Genomic DNA, 12,981 nt, shown 5'->3' with positions numbered 1-12,981 from the left:
TATTGATATATTTATCTTGTGTTGTTCCTTTTCCCACAGATTAATTGTGTCTAAACATACTACATATGCAGCGCTTGTTAACAAATTGAAAAACAAACAAAAACAGTCCTACAATTAGTATTATTAGATATTATTCCAGACATTTTGAACTTATTCAGACACTGTTAAAACTAATGCCTGACTCAGCAATAAAGTTAGGGAGGAACTGTATTTACAGCTCTAATTCTTAAAAGAAACAAGACATTACAGACGATATAAATCCTGGCTTCTCACACCAAAAACTGATTTTTGATTGACAGAAATATCCACCAGATTTAACTTTTAATGGAATAAATTGTTACTAATATTTGATGTTATATTCATCCTCTAATAACCAACACGATCAATGCATAACGGTAACTTCTTACGGGAAACTTGGGGATGGACTTACCACAGAATGATTACGATGCACAATGAAGTCGGTGGAGTGAGGATGTCAAAAATATATTCATAGAAACAGTGACCTAAATTTTGACCCTAGGTGGTTGAAATGCCAAATCATAAAAGAGTTGATGGCTTTTAGTGTTTGAAATTTCAGGACAAAAAAAAAACAATAAAAGGTGGAGTAAAGATGACGTCAAAATATATTAGAGTAACAGTTGAAATACAACCTCAAAAAGACTTGATGGTTGTTAGTAAGTGTATGGAGATTAAGGATAATCAGATCTTTAATGAAGTTGGTAAAGCAAGGATGTCATTTGGTGACCCACATACAGCCGACTTATCACGGGGACGGTAAAAAAGAAAGTAAGCAGCAGCTCATAAAGAGATCTACTAAATCGGTTGGAAGGCTCACAAATAAGATTTCAGACAAACTTTTCATTTCAATTATGGTCTAGTTTGACATTTGTCATAGCTTTAATATCTTGTACACATAATTTTATCTTCACTTGTTAATTCCTTGAGGACGTTATAATAATATAATAATGACCTGTATTGTTACGCATTTAGCATTATATGTAGCAAGTTGTAGGGTGTGTGAGCAACTATGTCCAGGCTTTATATTCATTCCATTAAGAATTAGGCCCTTAACCTTAAGGCATCCTCCAGGAATCTAGCCCGAGTTTCCTCTGACCCTGATACCAGACTTCGACATTCTCACAGATAGTTGTCTGTCTGGTATCAAAATGTCCAAGTCAATGTCACGGCCAAATGAAACTGATCGAGACAACCAGGAATCATGAAAACAAATCACAAAATATTCGCAGTTCTTTTGCCATTAGCATGTGGATGTATTTCGTTCAAATCAGGTTAGGCATTGTCAGTTTAATAAGAGTGGAGTGTCACGTGCACACTATCTTGTCAATCAGCATTTCAGAGTGATGGTAATATACAGCCTTCTTCAGTTTTCATGGACATTGTCTTCATATGTGAGAATGTCATATCACATACAAATTAAAGATTTACCATTACATAAAAGATAAACTACACCAAATGAATTTCCCACTTTATTGACACACAACAAGGAAACATTTCACTTTCATTCCAACACAATTTCTCAACATATCGTGTACATTTTTGTATCAATGTCAAGATGGCTATGCATACTAAAGAAATAAGCTCCCGGCTTAAACAATAGATTCTGTTCATGACAGCTGCTGATTAATTGCAGACATGCTCAAAACAATGCATATATATCATTAATCAGTTTTAAAACAAATGGAAAGTACACCACTGGGTGTCTTTGTTGAACAAAATTCTGTTCTCAAATGAATAGAAGATCCCAAAGAGATCTTAGCTCCAACCACTTGTGTAATTACAATTGGGAAGAGAGATCCTTTACCATTAGGAAAAACAATAAACCTTCAATTTGGTGACTTGAACTTTGCTCACTTATAATTACTTTCTTTGATTCCTTTGAACTTTATTGACCTGCAAGCACAAATGACTTGCAGTAATATTCCAATCTTTTTATCAACTTTCCTTCATAAATCATTTTAAGAGATGAAATTTTTTACCTTGACCTTTGAACCTTTAACTTTGACCTTCAACACCTGACTTTAATGCTGATCAACTTAACTTCATTATGTCATGATCAAATATATACCATTAAAGATATTTCAAATTTGACCTTAACCTTGAATTTTTGATTGTCAAGCAATGTCAACTGACTGTAATCATTGTAACTTTATAAATCAAAACAACATATTAATTTATTAAAATATTCAAACTTTGGCAAGATGGCAAACCTTACAAACTTGGACTATTAAAATCAATATTGGTCAACAAGTGGTCATTTTTTTCTAAAGTTACCAAATGTGAAAAGTGACCTTGAATGATTAAATAACTAGGTCCCAATTAATAATGGAACGTGTACATATGTGTGTACAGATTCAGAAAGATTCTTTAGCAACAACAAACCATAAACACAAAGTCAAACTAGGTTATCTGCTGGCAAAATTATCTACAAACAAAAGCGATGTTGCACAACTAGGTGCAAAGACAATTTTACCTATGACCTATGTTCAAAGTTTGAGAAAGATCTTTCTAGAAGTTACTTATCTCAGAAATGGTCAGAACAAGGAAAATATATGTTTTAAAGGAATTTGATAAAAATCTGACAATTTAAACAAAGCAAAACGGTTTACACTACAAATATCCTCCAAAAAAACTCAGCATCCCTAGAAAATTGTAAAGTACTGACTTATTGAAACAATTTAACAATGTCATTTTAAACTTTTATCGTGCATAAATCTAAATCTAATTAACAAATCTAAACTACTTAAACAATCTAAGCTATAAAACTTCACAAATAATACTGCCTGCAGTACATTTCTCTATAGGAGGAACATCAGTGTGATATTAGACAATACAATATTATTTTTTGAAAGAAAGGCCATTGGATTAGCCAGTCAATATTGTGAACGTTTGGAATGTTGAAATGATCTATCTTCTTGACATTGCCATAGATATTTGTTAAGAATTTCCACATTTATTTAGGTATATTATTTCTATATGTACACCTAAGTTTGAACGTAAAAAATATTAATTATAAGGGTGTCAAAATTGTGTCATACAATATCTTGTCATAAATATATTTGAAATATTTATCTCAATTTTTTTAAAACTTAAGATGAGACATAAGCAAATAGTCTACCACTTATGTGTAGGGAATAAACTATAAGTGATTATAGATAACCCAAGTAAAATTCAATGTATTCAGGCACTCTATAATACTTCAAACATGACCATATATTATGATAGAAAAATAGTCCCCCTTCTTTTGGTTCAGAAAAACTAAGGGAAGAAAAAGTATTCAAATAATTCAGATTAACAAAAACAAAGAAAGAAATCCAACTATCATTTCTAGTTAACTGGCCTCAAAAAAATTAGGCAAAACACATAATGGACAACCCAAACGTTCCTTATACAAAGACCCCAAGATCCCTAGGCATCAGTGTTACATTGTCAATAAAACACAACCTCAAGATACACATCCGTGAATTTTACAATGTTTACCTATATAGTCCCACATTTTCTTCGACTAATTCCCTTTACTAGACATCTGACTGCTCAAGTTCTTCCTTATTTTTAATTTTGCTAATGCTGCTAATTTCTTTTTCTCAATTTCTTCCGGGGTACATTTAAAAGGACTACTCTCAGCACTTTGACTGCTGGAGAATCCGGGACTAGAGTCGGAATGATGACGCGCCTTCATAACATCCCCTGATGCATGTTTCTTTCTTTCCAATGCCGCCAGTTTTTTTTGCTCAATTTCCTCTTGTGAGCATTTTCCTGGACTAAAGCTGTTTCTATCACTAGAACTGCTACTGGAAGCACATTTCTTAACATTGTCTTCCCTAAGTTTAAGTTTTTCAAGTGCAGCCAGCCGTTTTCTTTGTATATCATCCTGATGAAGCTTGTCCGGACTTCCAGAAGAGCAACTCTGTATTGCACTAGGATTTTTTGTGCTGACATTTTGCTGTTTCTTAACTATAAAATCTTGCTTATATTGATTGAACACATTTGAACTTTCAGGTAAAGTCTCTTTACTTTTGGCTCGTCTTTTTTCTAAAGCGGCCTGTTTTTTCCTTTCAATCTCCTCCAGTGTATATTTCGTAGGACTAAATTTTATCGGACTTGTATCCTGTGATAGAGTCTCTGGAGAAACAGCTTCGGCCTTCTTCTTCAGAAGTTTTGCTTTTGCTGCATGCTTTTTCTGCTCGATTTCGTTCATGGAGCACTTGCTAGGAAAAGCACTTGGACTTGTCTTGGGACACTGCTGACTCTGTGGTGCTATTGGCATCTGCGAAGCCTCCACTGAAAAGAGGAAATTGAATGTTTATTATCTTAGTACTGTACTATCTTGGAATGTGTTACATATGTGCAGGATATTGGATTTAACAACTTCAACAAGCTTAAGGAACTTCAGCATTTTTTGGTAAAGTCAAGTTAATAATACACAAGAAACCGTTAATTATGTACATAAAAATTCATGTTTGCTTCCTGTATATTATCGTATATATGACAAGCAGTCAGAAAAAAAATTGAAAATTTCAATGAAAAATATTTTGGATTTGAAATAATTGCCCACTACTTAGTGTCTATTCTCATTTTTAACACATTTTTTAAAAAAGATTTATGACCATGAGTATCACGACAAGTTTGTGTTAATACATATATGTTATATGGTACTGATCTTACATTCCACGGTGTCCAGCACGGCCAAGATCTGCTGTTCAGACAGCTCGTCATCATCCGAGTTAAACAGGTCCTCACTGTTGTCTGTAAGGGAAGAACCTGAAAAACATTCATCCAGTAAAACCTCTTATATATATACTTATAGGAATTAAAATTGGAGAAAGATCTAGCTCACTGTAAAAAATAGTGATAATTTACTTAACAGTAAAAATCGAAGATGGTGCCTTTGCATGCAAGTTAGAGAATGCAAATTGAACATGGACAATTGCAACAAGGCATCAAATTAAGGAGATTGGGGTGAGGTTGGAAAAGGCTACATTTACATATATAAATAACTATTATATGGAAAGAGGTGATTTGAATAGCCAACCATCTGATGACAATGTATTAAAAAAATTCCTTGGGACAAAATCATATTAACTACAAAGTCTATCAAACAAGCTATAAAAACTACCTGTCTATTAAGAAATTTTCTTTCACCATTTGGTAGCTTCACAGGTTTTACTGAAATTTACTGTGGTCATTAAAATACACATTTGGGTGCTGGTATTTATAGTTAATTTAATTTGGTGTTATACCTAGCTATACACATGTTTAAATTTTACCTGTTGACTTGGTAGCGACAGTAGTGAGTTTCCTGATCTCTGGGGCGCTAACAGACGTGGACAGATTTGCAGACATTTTTGTAGTAACAGTGGACACTGGTATTTGTACACCCATCCCACTGTTCACAGATTTGGATTTGAATTTGAATTTGCTCCTCTGAGAAGATGACACTTGACTAAGAGTTATCATGGAGTCGGCACCAATTCTATTATTGCCACTAACACTAGACTGTGTAGTTAGAGGGATATTATAATTGGCACATCCAGTTTTATTGAAATTAGAAATGATTGGCACTTGTTTCAATCCTGTCGTTTTCACAGGTCCTTTTGAACTCGCAGGAAACAATACACTAGACTTGGGTCTATCACAAGATACACTAACACACTTTGTCATACCAACTCCTTGCACTGGTTTTCCTTCGTGTAATGTTACACCTAAACTTTGAGACTTAACAATACTGTTAGTGTTCTGACTAGCCTGACTGTCCAAAAGCTCGTCTGGTTCAGCTAGCTGGCATAGAAGATCATCAGACAAACTTGTGTCGAAGATTCCACTGGAGCGTCGTCTAGAGTTTGAGGTTGTAGTAGAAGCACTTTGGACTGTTGAACATTGTAATCCAGAGTTGATTTTATTGAATTGACTTTTACTAACTACAGGATTTGGATTCTGTACTCCAGTACTCACAATACCAGAACCTGTAGTTTGAGTTTTGGCAACAACAAATGTCCTACTAGATATGATGACTTGATTTTTCAGACTGTTATTGGTTGCTGGTACAGGAACAGAGGGACCTTTATCACAGACTTTGTTTGGCCTTTCAGAGCATGTACCAACAAGTCCTGAATGATGAGTAGAAGCTCTATTCGTTGTGGAAAGAGAGCTACGACCACTAGTAACATTATAGTTATGTGTAGTACTAGAAGACGCCACGTTTCTAAGCATTTTTGAAGCACTTGGATCTACAGGTGTGCAGATTTCTGCTGGAGGATTTCCACGATTTGAATGCTGTTTTTTGTCCATTGCTAAGGCATGTGTACTTTGAGTGACTTGGTTTGAAGTGAAAGTAGCTTGGTTTGAAGTAACACTACTACCCTGATTGACAGTCATCCTACCTACAGACTTAGAGGTAGATGCTGTTGTAACAGTTTTTGTCACGGTGTCAACGTTCCTAAGTGATAAACATTTACGACCCTTACTTTGTCGGAGATCATTTGTCGGTTTGCTTTGCACATGATCAATGTCATTGAAACTCTTCACTTTCCTAAATGGGGATCTCTCCTTCCCCCCTTGAAACATTTTATATGATATTACACCCTTTGTTTGTTTCTTGCTATCAGACAAGTTACTTTGCAGTTCTTGATGAGTATCTAAGCAAACTTTACTCATTTTAGGTTTTGATTCTTTGATCCCGTGAGATTTTCGTTTATTGCCCCTTCTGTCTTTTGGCTCTAAGTCTAGATCCTGTGTTTCCTTCATGAGATCTTCATTCTCAAATATTTCATCATCACTCCAATTCAAAGTAGGTGAAGCATTCGCTCTATTAACACAGATCTGGCCGCTTCTGCACTTGCAAATAAATCCTTGGATTTGTCAAAACCTTCTGGACTTTCATCCTTTTTTGTATCCCTAGAAAAGGAATCCATGTCATATTAAAATTACTTTCACATAACCAAATTTTTTCAAGATTATTTTTCAACATGAGGATACCTACACCAGCATTTTAATGAATACATTATAATTCAAAATTGGTTAATTGGTTGACAATTATTTTGTATGTAAGGTAATTTCTTATAGAACCAAAAATTAAGCTATCATTACTTTAGCAATAGTCAAAAATAAATATCATTCTTGGGTAAGATAACCCTGTGTCCGGCTTTAAACAGTCACCACAAAATTAACACAATTGATCAGAAATTATCATTGTATTTTATTAATACAGAACATGTAAAACAAATTGAGAAATGTATAAAAGTATCGTACTTATCACTTTCAGCGACCTCTTCTGTCGATGTTGTGGATTGCCCATCACCTAAATGGCAAAATATTATCCACAATTTACTCAGGTATGTAAACAACTGGGCATTTGTATTTTCTTAAGAGAGGCTATCTGGCAAGCTATAAATCTCACTTTTCACTACAAAGTCAATATATAATTTTCTGACAGTTTAATAAAAACAAGTACTCAAGTCTTCAACAACAGAAATTGGCAACAGTACATTTTGAAAAATAATTGAATCAGATTTTTTTCTGAGAAACGAAACTTTATATCATGATTCTTATGCTTTATTAGTAATTGGTCCAAAAAAGGAAATCTCAAGACAAAAATCAAAATTAATACTGAAATAAACAAAGGGCAACAACTTTTGCAAAAACTGTCCAATCAAAAATTCTTTTTAGGAAACAAGACAAAATATCACAATTATAAAGTCTACCAAGTTTTAGGTGAAGTTGCCACGGATGTATCAGGAAAGGTTAAAGGTAAGGAGGTTATTATAAATGGGTACAAACATATTCTGTAGTTTATCAATATATAGCTACCAAAGATTTTTTTACCATCCTAACATTGATAATTCTCACATTTTTCTACAGCCAACTTCAGTTTTTCCAACAATTCTCTCGGCATCTTTGCATCACGACTACGTAATTTGTCCTTTTTCCTGAACCTGGAACACAAAATTTAAAAATTCAGAGCAGGTTTACAAACTACAAATAAATATATAGAAAATTTGCTAATCTTGATTAATTTCACTTTCAGGAATAGAAACCATGGGATGGTATAATAATGTACATGTATCTGAAGGAAGTGATGTCAGAGCATGCTATTTCCCTCATTGATGATCATATGTTTCCTTCAAATATGTTTCCTCAAATTCAATCATTATGGAAATTTTACTATGTATAAATGAGTCATATTTCTGTTAATTTTCCTCTGAAAATGTATTAAACCAATATTCTGACATTTTTGGAGTATTCCACACTGACAGCGACGAAAGGTTTAATACACCATTTAATAAGGTGATTTCAAAAACAACTAGAGTAATTAAATGTCAACAGACCACACAAGGTGTCTGCCTCTAAACCCAAGCTTAACCTGAGTGTTACATGGCAAATCGCACTATAGAACACAAGATACAACTGATTTTCTATTTATAACAACAGTGACCTTGACCACCTTTGACCTTTCAGACTGAAAAGCTATCCAAAGCTAGTACTTTCTTTATATAACTACTTAATAAATTCTGAGTGAAATTTGCTTTATAGAACTCAATCTATAATGCATAAATTTAAACTAATATTCTATTAATAGCAATGTACAGTCACCTTGACCTTTGACATTCAAGCCTTTAAAGATATCTCAAGCAAGCACTTCCTTTGAGAAAGGAACGGACAAAGTCTGAGTGAAATCAGCCCAACAGAGCTAAAGATACTGTGCAAACAGTGACCTTGACCTTTAAACTCTGGGCCTAAATGGTTATTCCAAGCAAGCAAGTGTAGCAATGATTAAAACTAAATGGGATAAACTTATTTTTATTTGTATGACCTTGACATTTGACATTAAATCCTAATAGATTTATTCCAATTAAGCACTTTCTTAAGGAAATCACTGGATAAAGTCAAGAACAATCAGCTCAACAGAACAAAATATGCATAACTGATTTTTTTTATCTATAGTCACTGACAACACCTGACCTTTGAGCCTAAATTTAAAGTTTATCCCAAACGATTCATCGAATGCAATCACCCCAAAAGAACAAGAAATTGTGCATTAACTGATTTTCTATTTAAAGTATGTGACCCTGACCTTTGATGTCCAGGCCTGCAAAGAACTACCGGATAAAGTTTTTTCTGTTTTTCTGGTTTTAAAATCAACAGTATAATGGCAGATGTTCTTTTTATGTCAAACTGTATGGCTTTCCCTCACCGTACGAGCTTGCTGGAGTGCACTGGGTGTGTACTGTGTCCAGATTTATCATCCTTGCTGGCATGTGTGGACTGGTTTGACAAATTCATCCACAATCCAAGTAGAGGTGGGGTGTTCGTTGATGAGCCTGCATCCTCCTCCTGTGACTAGAAGTAACAAGTTACGATATAAGGGGAATCCTTCAAGCATAAATAAAGGATCATACATGATTGGCTATGTCATAAAGAATTCATCGAATGAGTTGAATAATTTGATATGCCAAAACAATCTTTTACTATCACATATACCTGTATATAAATCCAAATATCTATTTCAATTTTGAATATCCATTATATAGGATGTTTAAAGTAAAAGCTTTATACATATAATTTAAGAAGGATTAAATTATCAGACAAAATGTGACATTGAGTCAGTATAATGTGAGCGTTTCCTAAGGCAGTGTTTTTCCAGACCATTCTGGGATAATGCCACCTGGTGGAAATTGGGAATTGAATGTACAACAAATCTTAGTGTAAAATCACTGGATTTCCTGTCATCACCACAAGTAAAGTTTTGGAAATTTTGATAACTTCACTAGGAAAATAGGCATACATGATCAGGAGATGAGTCTGATTCAGCCCAAAATAAAAAAGCAGGAAAAACACTAAGAAGGACAACATCACTTATCCAGAAATGATAGTTTGATGATGACGCAATGTTTCACTGTATAAACTCAAATGGTACCATTGAATCGAAGCTTTAGATAATGATAAAGTGACTTTACCTCTTTTGGAATAAGAAGTTGGACAATGTCTGCAACATCACTGGAATGATGACGTCGTCTATCTGTAAGATATGAATTTATTAACAATATCACAAATAGGCCAATACTGGTAGTATACAGGTTTGATTTTATATACTGTGACAATTACATACATGTAGATTAGAGACCCATTTAAGCTAGCACATTTGATTCATTCCCAGTTAAAATGACTGGACTTTAGACAAATTGGATTTCTAAGACAATTAAGATTACAATGACTTTAAAATGATCCAATGCATCATTTTGTCCTTGATTCAAACACACCACTCAGTCTTGGTAATTTTTTGTTATTTGTTGGGACAATATATGAAACATATATTCCCTCATTTCTACAATAATGGCTTCAACATGCAGATTTTGACATTTCTTTACTTACCGTTATTGCCAGTTTTTTGGTTGTCTTTAGCTTCTATCATCAACATTTTAAGCACTCAAAAGGACAAATGAGCTGTATATGATAGAGTTAACTTAATTTTGGCTCTACTATATCTAATTCTTAATTTTTTTTTAAAGGAAATCAAAACTTGTATGTCTTTTTGTACAACCCTCAACTTCATAATCTTACTTATACTATTATATAATAATGTTATCATAAAGGCGATTGTTTCCACCTCGTTTTTTTTTTTTTTTTGGCACAGACTTTCATACAAATCATTCTTCCGTAATAACAACTTGTATGTCTTTTTATACAACCCTCAACATCATAATCTTACTTATACTATATAGTAATCATAAAGGAGAATGTTTTCATCCCCTCTTTTTGCACAGACTTTTATACAAATCATTCTTACTCTTCCTGATGTATCGGAGAGCATCAGGTGATGTACAATCCCATCTCACATCGCACTGCGCATCGTAGCCTTGGGACGCCAACAGAATATCATCCTTAAATGGAGTGCTATCATGTAAGTAACCGCTCTTGTTGGATTTCGGTGTTTCAAATTTTGAATCCCTCTTTGAAATATCCTGTCCTGTAAAATGTGAAAGGAAAATATCATGAGGAATATATCAACTAATATATATGCACCAGTTTTGGGGGCAAATATCATGCCAGATCTTTTAAAGGTATGTGAACTCATTGATTATCAATTGCGACATAGAAGGAAAAATGTCTTTAAAATGATGATATGAGTTATTGATATAAACTATTAGTATAGAAATTAAATGACACATTACTGGGACTTTTAATCATGTCCATACATACTCAATTTCATATTAAATATAATTGTCAAACCATTCATTTCTGTGAGCATATATATCCAACTACTGGTAAATTGAAAGTTCTTATAAACATTCATTAAACAAAAATAAAACAGATCATGACTATGTCCAGCTTTTATCATAAGATACGACTGGTGTCAATACTTTGAGAATACATATATACAAATATACATTCTTTACTGTGTCAACCAACTTTTGCTTTAACAGTTTTCATATTGTAATGAATTTCTTGCTTTTTATATGTATACCTTCCAAAAAAGGGTGATTTCGGAAGCTTGGAAATCATGAAGCAAAAAAAACAAAAACTTTTCGGACAAAAGTTGTTTCTAATAAGTAAAAGGGATATGGTTATCAATCAAATATAATAAAATTCTGACTTTCATATACAAAGTTGTCATCCTGCTAAATGTATATATACATCATGTCAATGCATAGATGTATATACATATAATATCCGTCCATTATCACTGTCAATGACAACCTTTATGTTTGTACAAACAAAGTTTAGAGCTTTAAACAAAAATTTTGACAGACCTCACATACATATGACTGTAGCAGACAGGTCACAGCAGTTGAGCATAGTCATGATCAGATCTTCAGATAATTGGCGTAACGGTTATGCTCCTGATATTATCTTTTTATAATGAGTTTCTCCCTTGTTGTTTGTCATTTATTTTGTTTGTTGTTTATTTCGTTGGGTTTTATTTTAGTTTTGAGGTTCCCAGGGCAGCTCTTCAAGAACGAATGGCTCTACAGACTACACCATAGCTGTAGCTATATATATATACATGTATATAGCTAGTTATAACTTATCCTAAATTAATGTTTTATTTATCAGAGTTATCTCCCCTTAACTAAAAGTAAAAGTGAGAGGTATTTGATAAATAAAAATATCTTTAAACATGCTGAGAGAATTCGACCCCTGTTCCTTTACACGTAAACTAAACCTCTATGTACAGCATGCATGCATGTTCAAAATGTAAATGTTCAACAATTGTGCATATGTGAAACAAATTATGCCAAAGGCAATTAGGCCTAGGCTTTAGTTAGTTTTCAAACACATTTTAACAACTTCTTACTTTTCGAACATGATTCAGGTGATTGATCATGAATTGGTGATAAATTGGTTAGGCCTAGTCTAACTTTTCGACGTTTGCTTTGCAGTTGACTCGTTTCCTTTTCGTCTTCGTTGTGTGTCTGAATAGAATTGGCTTTGGGCCTAGTTTGACGGCGGTGTAACTGTCTTGACGACGTCTCATTGCCGCTGACAGACCTCTTCTTCATGTCTTCATTATCATTTGAGTGTAAAACTTGTAACAACTAGACTTGACGTGGGCTATTTCGCTTGTCATAAATACAGTACTCATGTCACATTTTAACGGAAGTTGTATTTCACCCTCCACTCGAAAACGAGACTCGCCGGAAACGATTGTGATAGTATAAATGTGGATCACGAATAGTGTATCCGGAATACGATTTTTTTCCATCGATAAATATTTCAGAATAAAAGACATTTTATACGAAAGGATCGTTTTGAAATGTTTAAGTATCAAAGTTTGGCAAATAAAATTTATATCTTACCAAAATACTGCTTTCATTCAAATTACTGATAATTGAAATATCATTACATTTTTTTAGTCAATTTCTTACAATTTAGAAAAACATTCATAAATAAAATAAAATATTTACAATTTATTTATTTATTTGTTTTTGTTCCCCATAAATCCCCGGTCTCCCATCGAGGTCAAGT

General features: G+C 33.5%; 1 protein-coding gene across 2 annotated transcripts; it reads right to left on the bottom strand.

Annotated features, from left to right (window-relative positions):
- Nucleotides 1-1,473: 1,473 nt before the first annotated feature.
- LOC117323022 lies at nucleotides 1,474-12,625 on the bottom strand. 2 transcript variants are annotated; one of them, XM_033878010.1, is made up of 7 exons: nucleotides 12,311-12,625; nucleotides 10,802-10,981; nucleotides 9,972-10,033; nucleotides 9,209-9,354; nucleotides 7,864-7,949; nucleotides 7,267-7,315; nucleotides 6,645-6,912 (listed from the first exon to the last, which is right to left on the bottom strand). In XM_033878010.1, the coding sequence occupies exons 1-7, from the start codon at nucleotides 12,513-12,515 to the stop codon at nucleotides 6,801-6,803; spliced, it is 840 nt and encodes a 279-aa protein (XP_033733901.1). In that variant the 5' UTR covers nucleotides 12,516-12,625; the 3' UTR covers nucleotides 6,645-6,800. The 2 variants fall into 2 exon arrangements, with proteins under 2 accessions (XP_033733900.1, XP_033733901.1); XM_033878009.1 differs by lacking the exons at nucleotides 9,209-9,354; nucleotides 9,972-10,033; nucleotides 10,802-10,981; nucleotides 12,311-12,625 and adding exons at nucleotides 1,474-4,299; nucleotides 4,684-4,779 and having other exon boundaries at nucleotides 5,286-6,912; nucleotides 7,864-7,921.
- Between the last annotated feature and the right edge of the window lie 356 nt (nucleotides 12,626-12,981).

This window comes from Pecten maximus, chromosome 3, assembly GCF_902652985.1.
Source record: "Pecten maximus chromosome 3, xPecMax1.1, whole genome shotgun sequence".
Classification (NCBI taxonomy): domain Eukaryota; kingdom Metazoa; phylum Mollusca; class Bivalvia; order Pectinida; family Pectinidae; genus Pecten; species Pecten maximus.
This window is presented reverse-complemented; position numbering and strand designations above follow the sequence as displayed.

Bases quoted from the DNA above. Each gene is read 5' to 3' on its own strand.
- LOC117323022 (XM_033878009.1), bottom strand. From the start codon at position 6,762: ATGAAGGAAACACAGGATCTAGACTTAGAGCCAAAAGACAGAAGGGGC. The intron at 4,780-5,285 runs GTAAAATTTAAA...AATGTTTTTCAG, and splicing joins TGTCGCTACCAAGTCAACAG to GTTCTTCCCTTACAGACAAC. The intron at 4,300-4,683 runs GTAAGATCAGTA...TCCTCTTTTCAG, and splicing joins CGTGCTGGACACCGTGGAAT to TGGAGGCTTCGCAGATGCCA.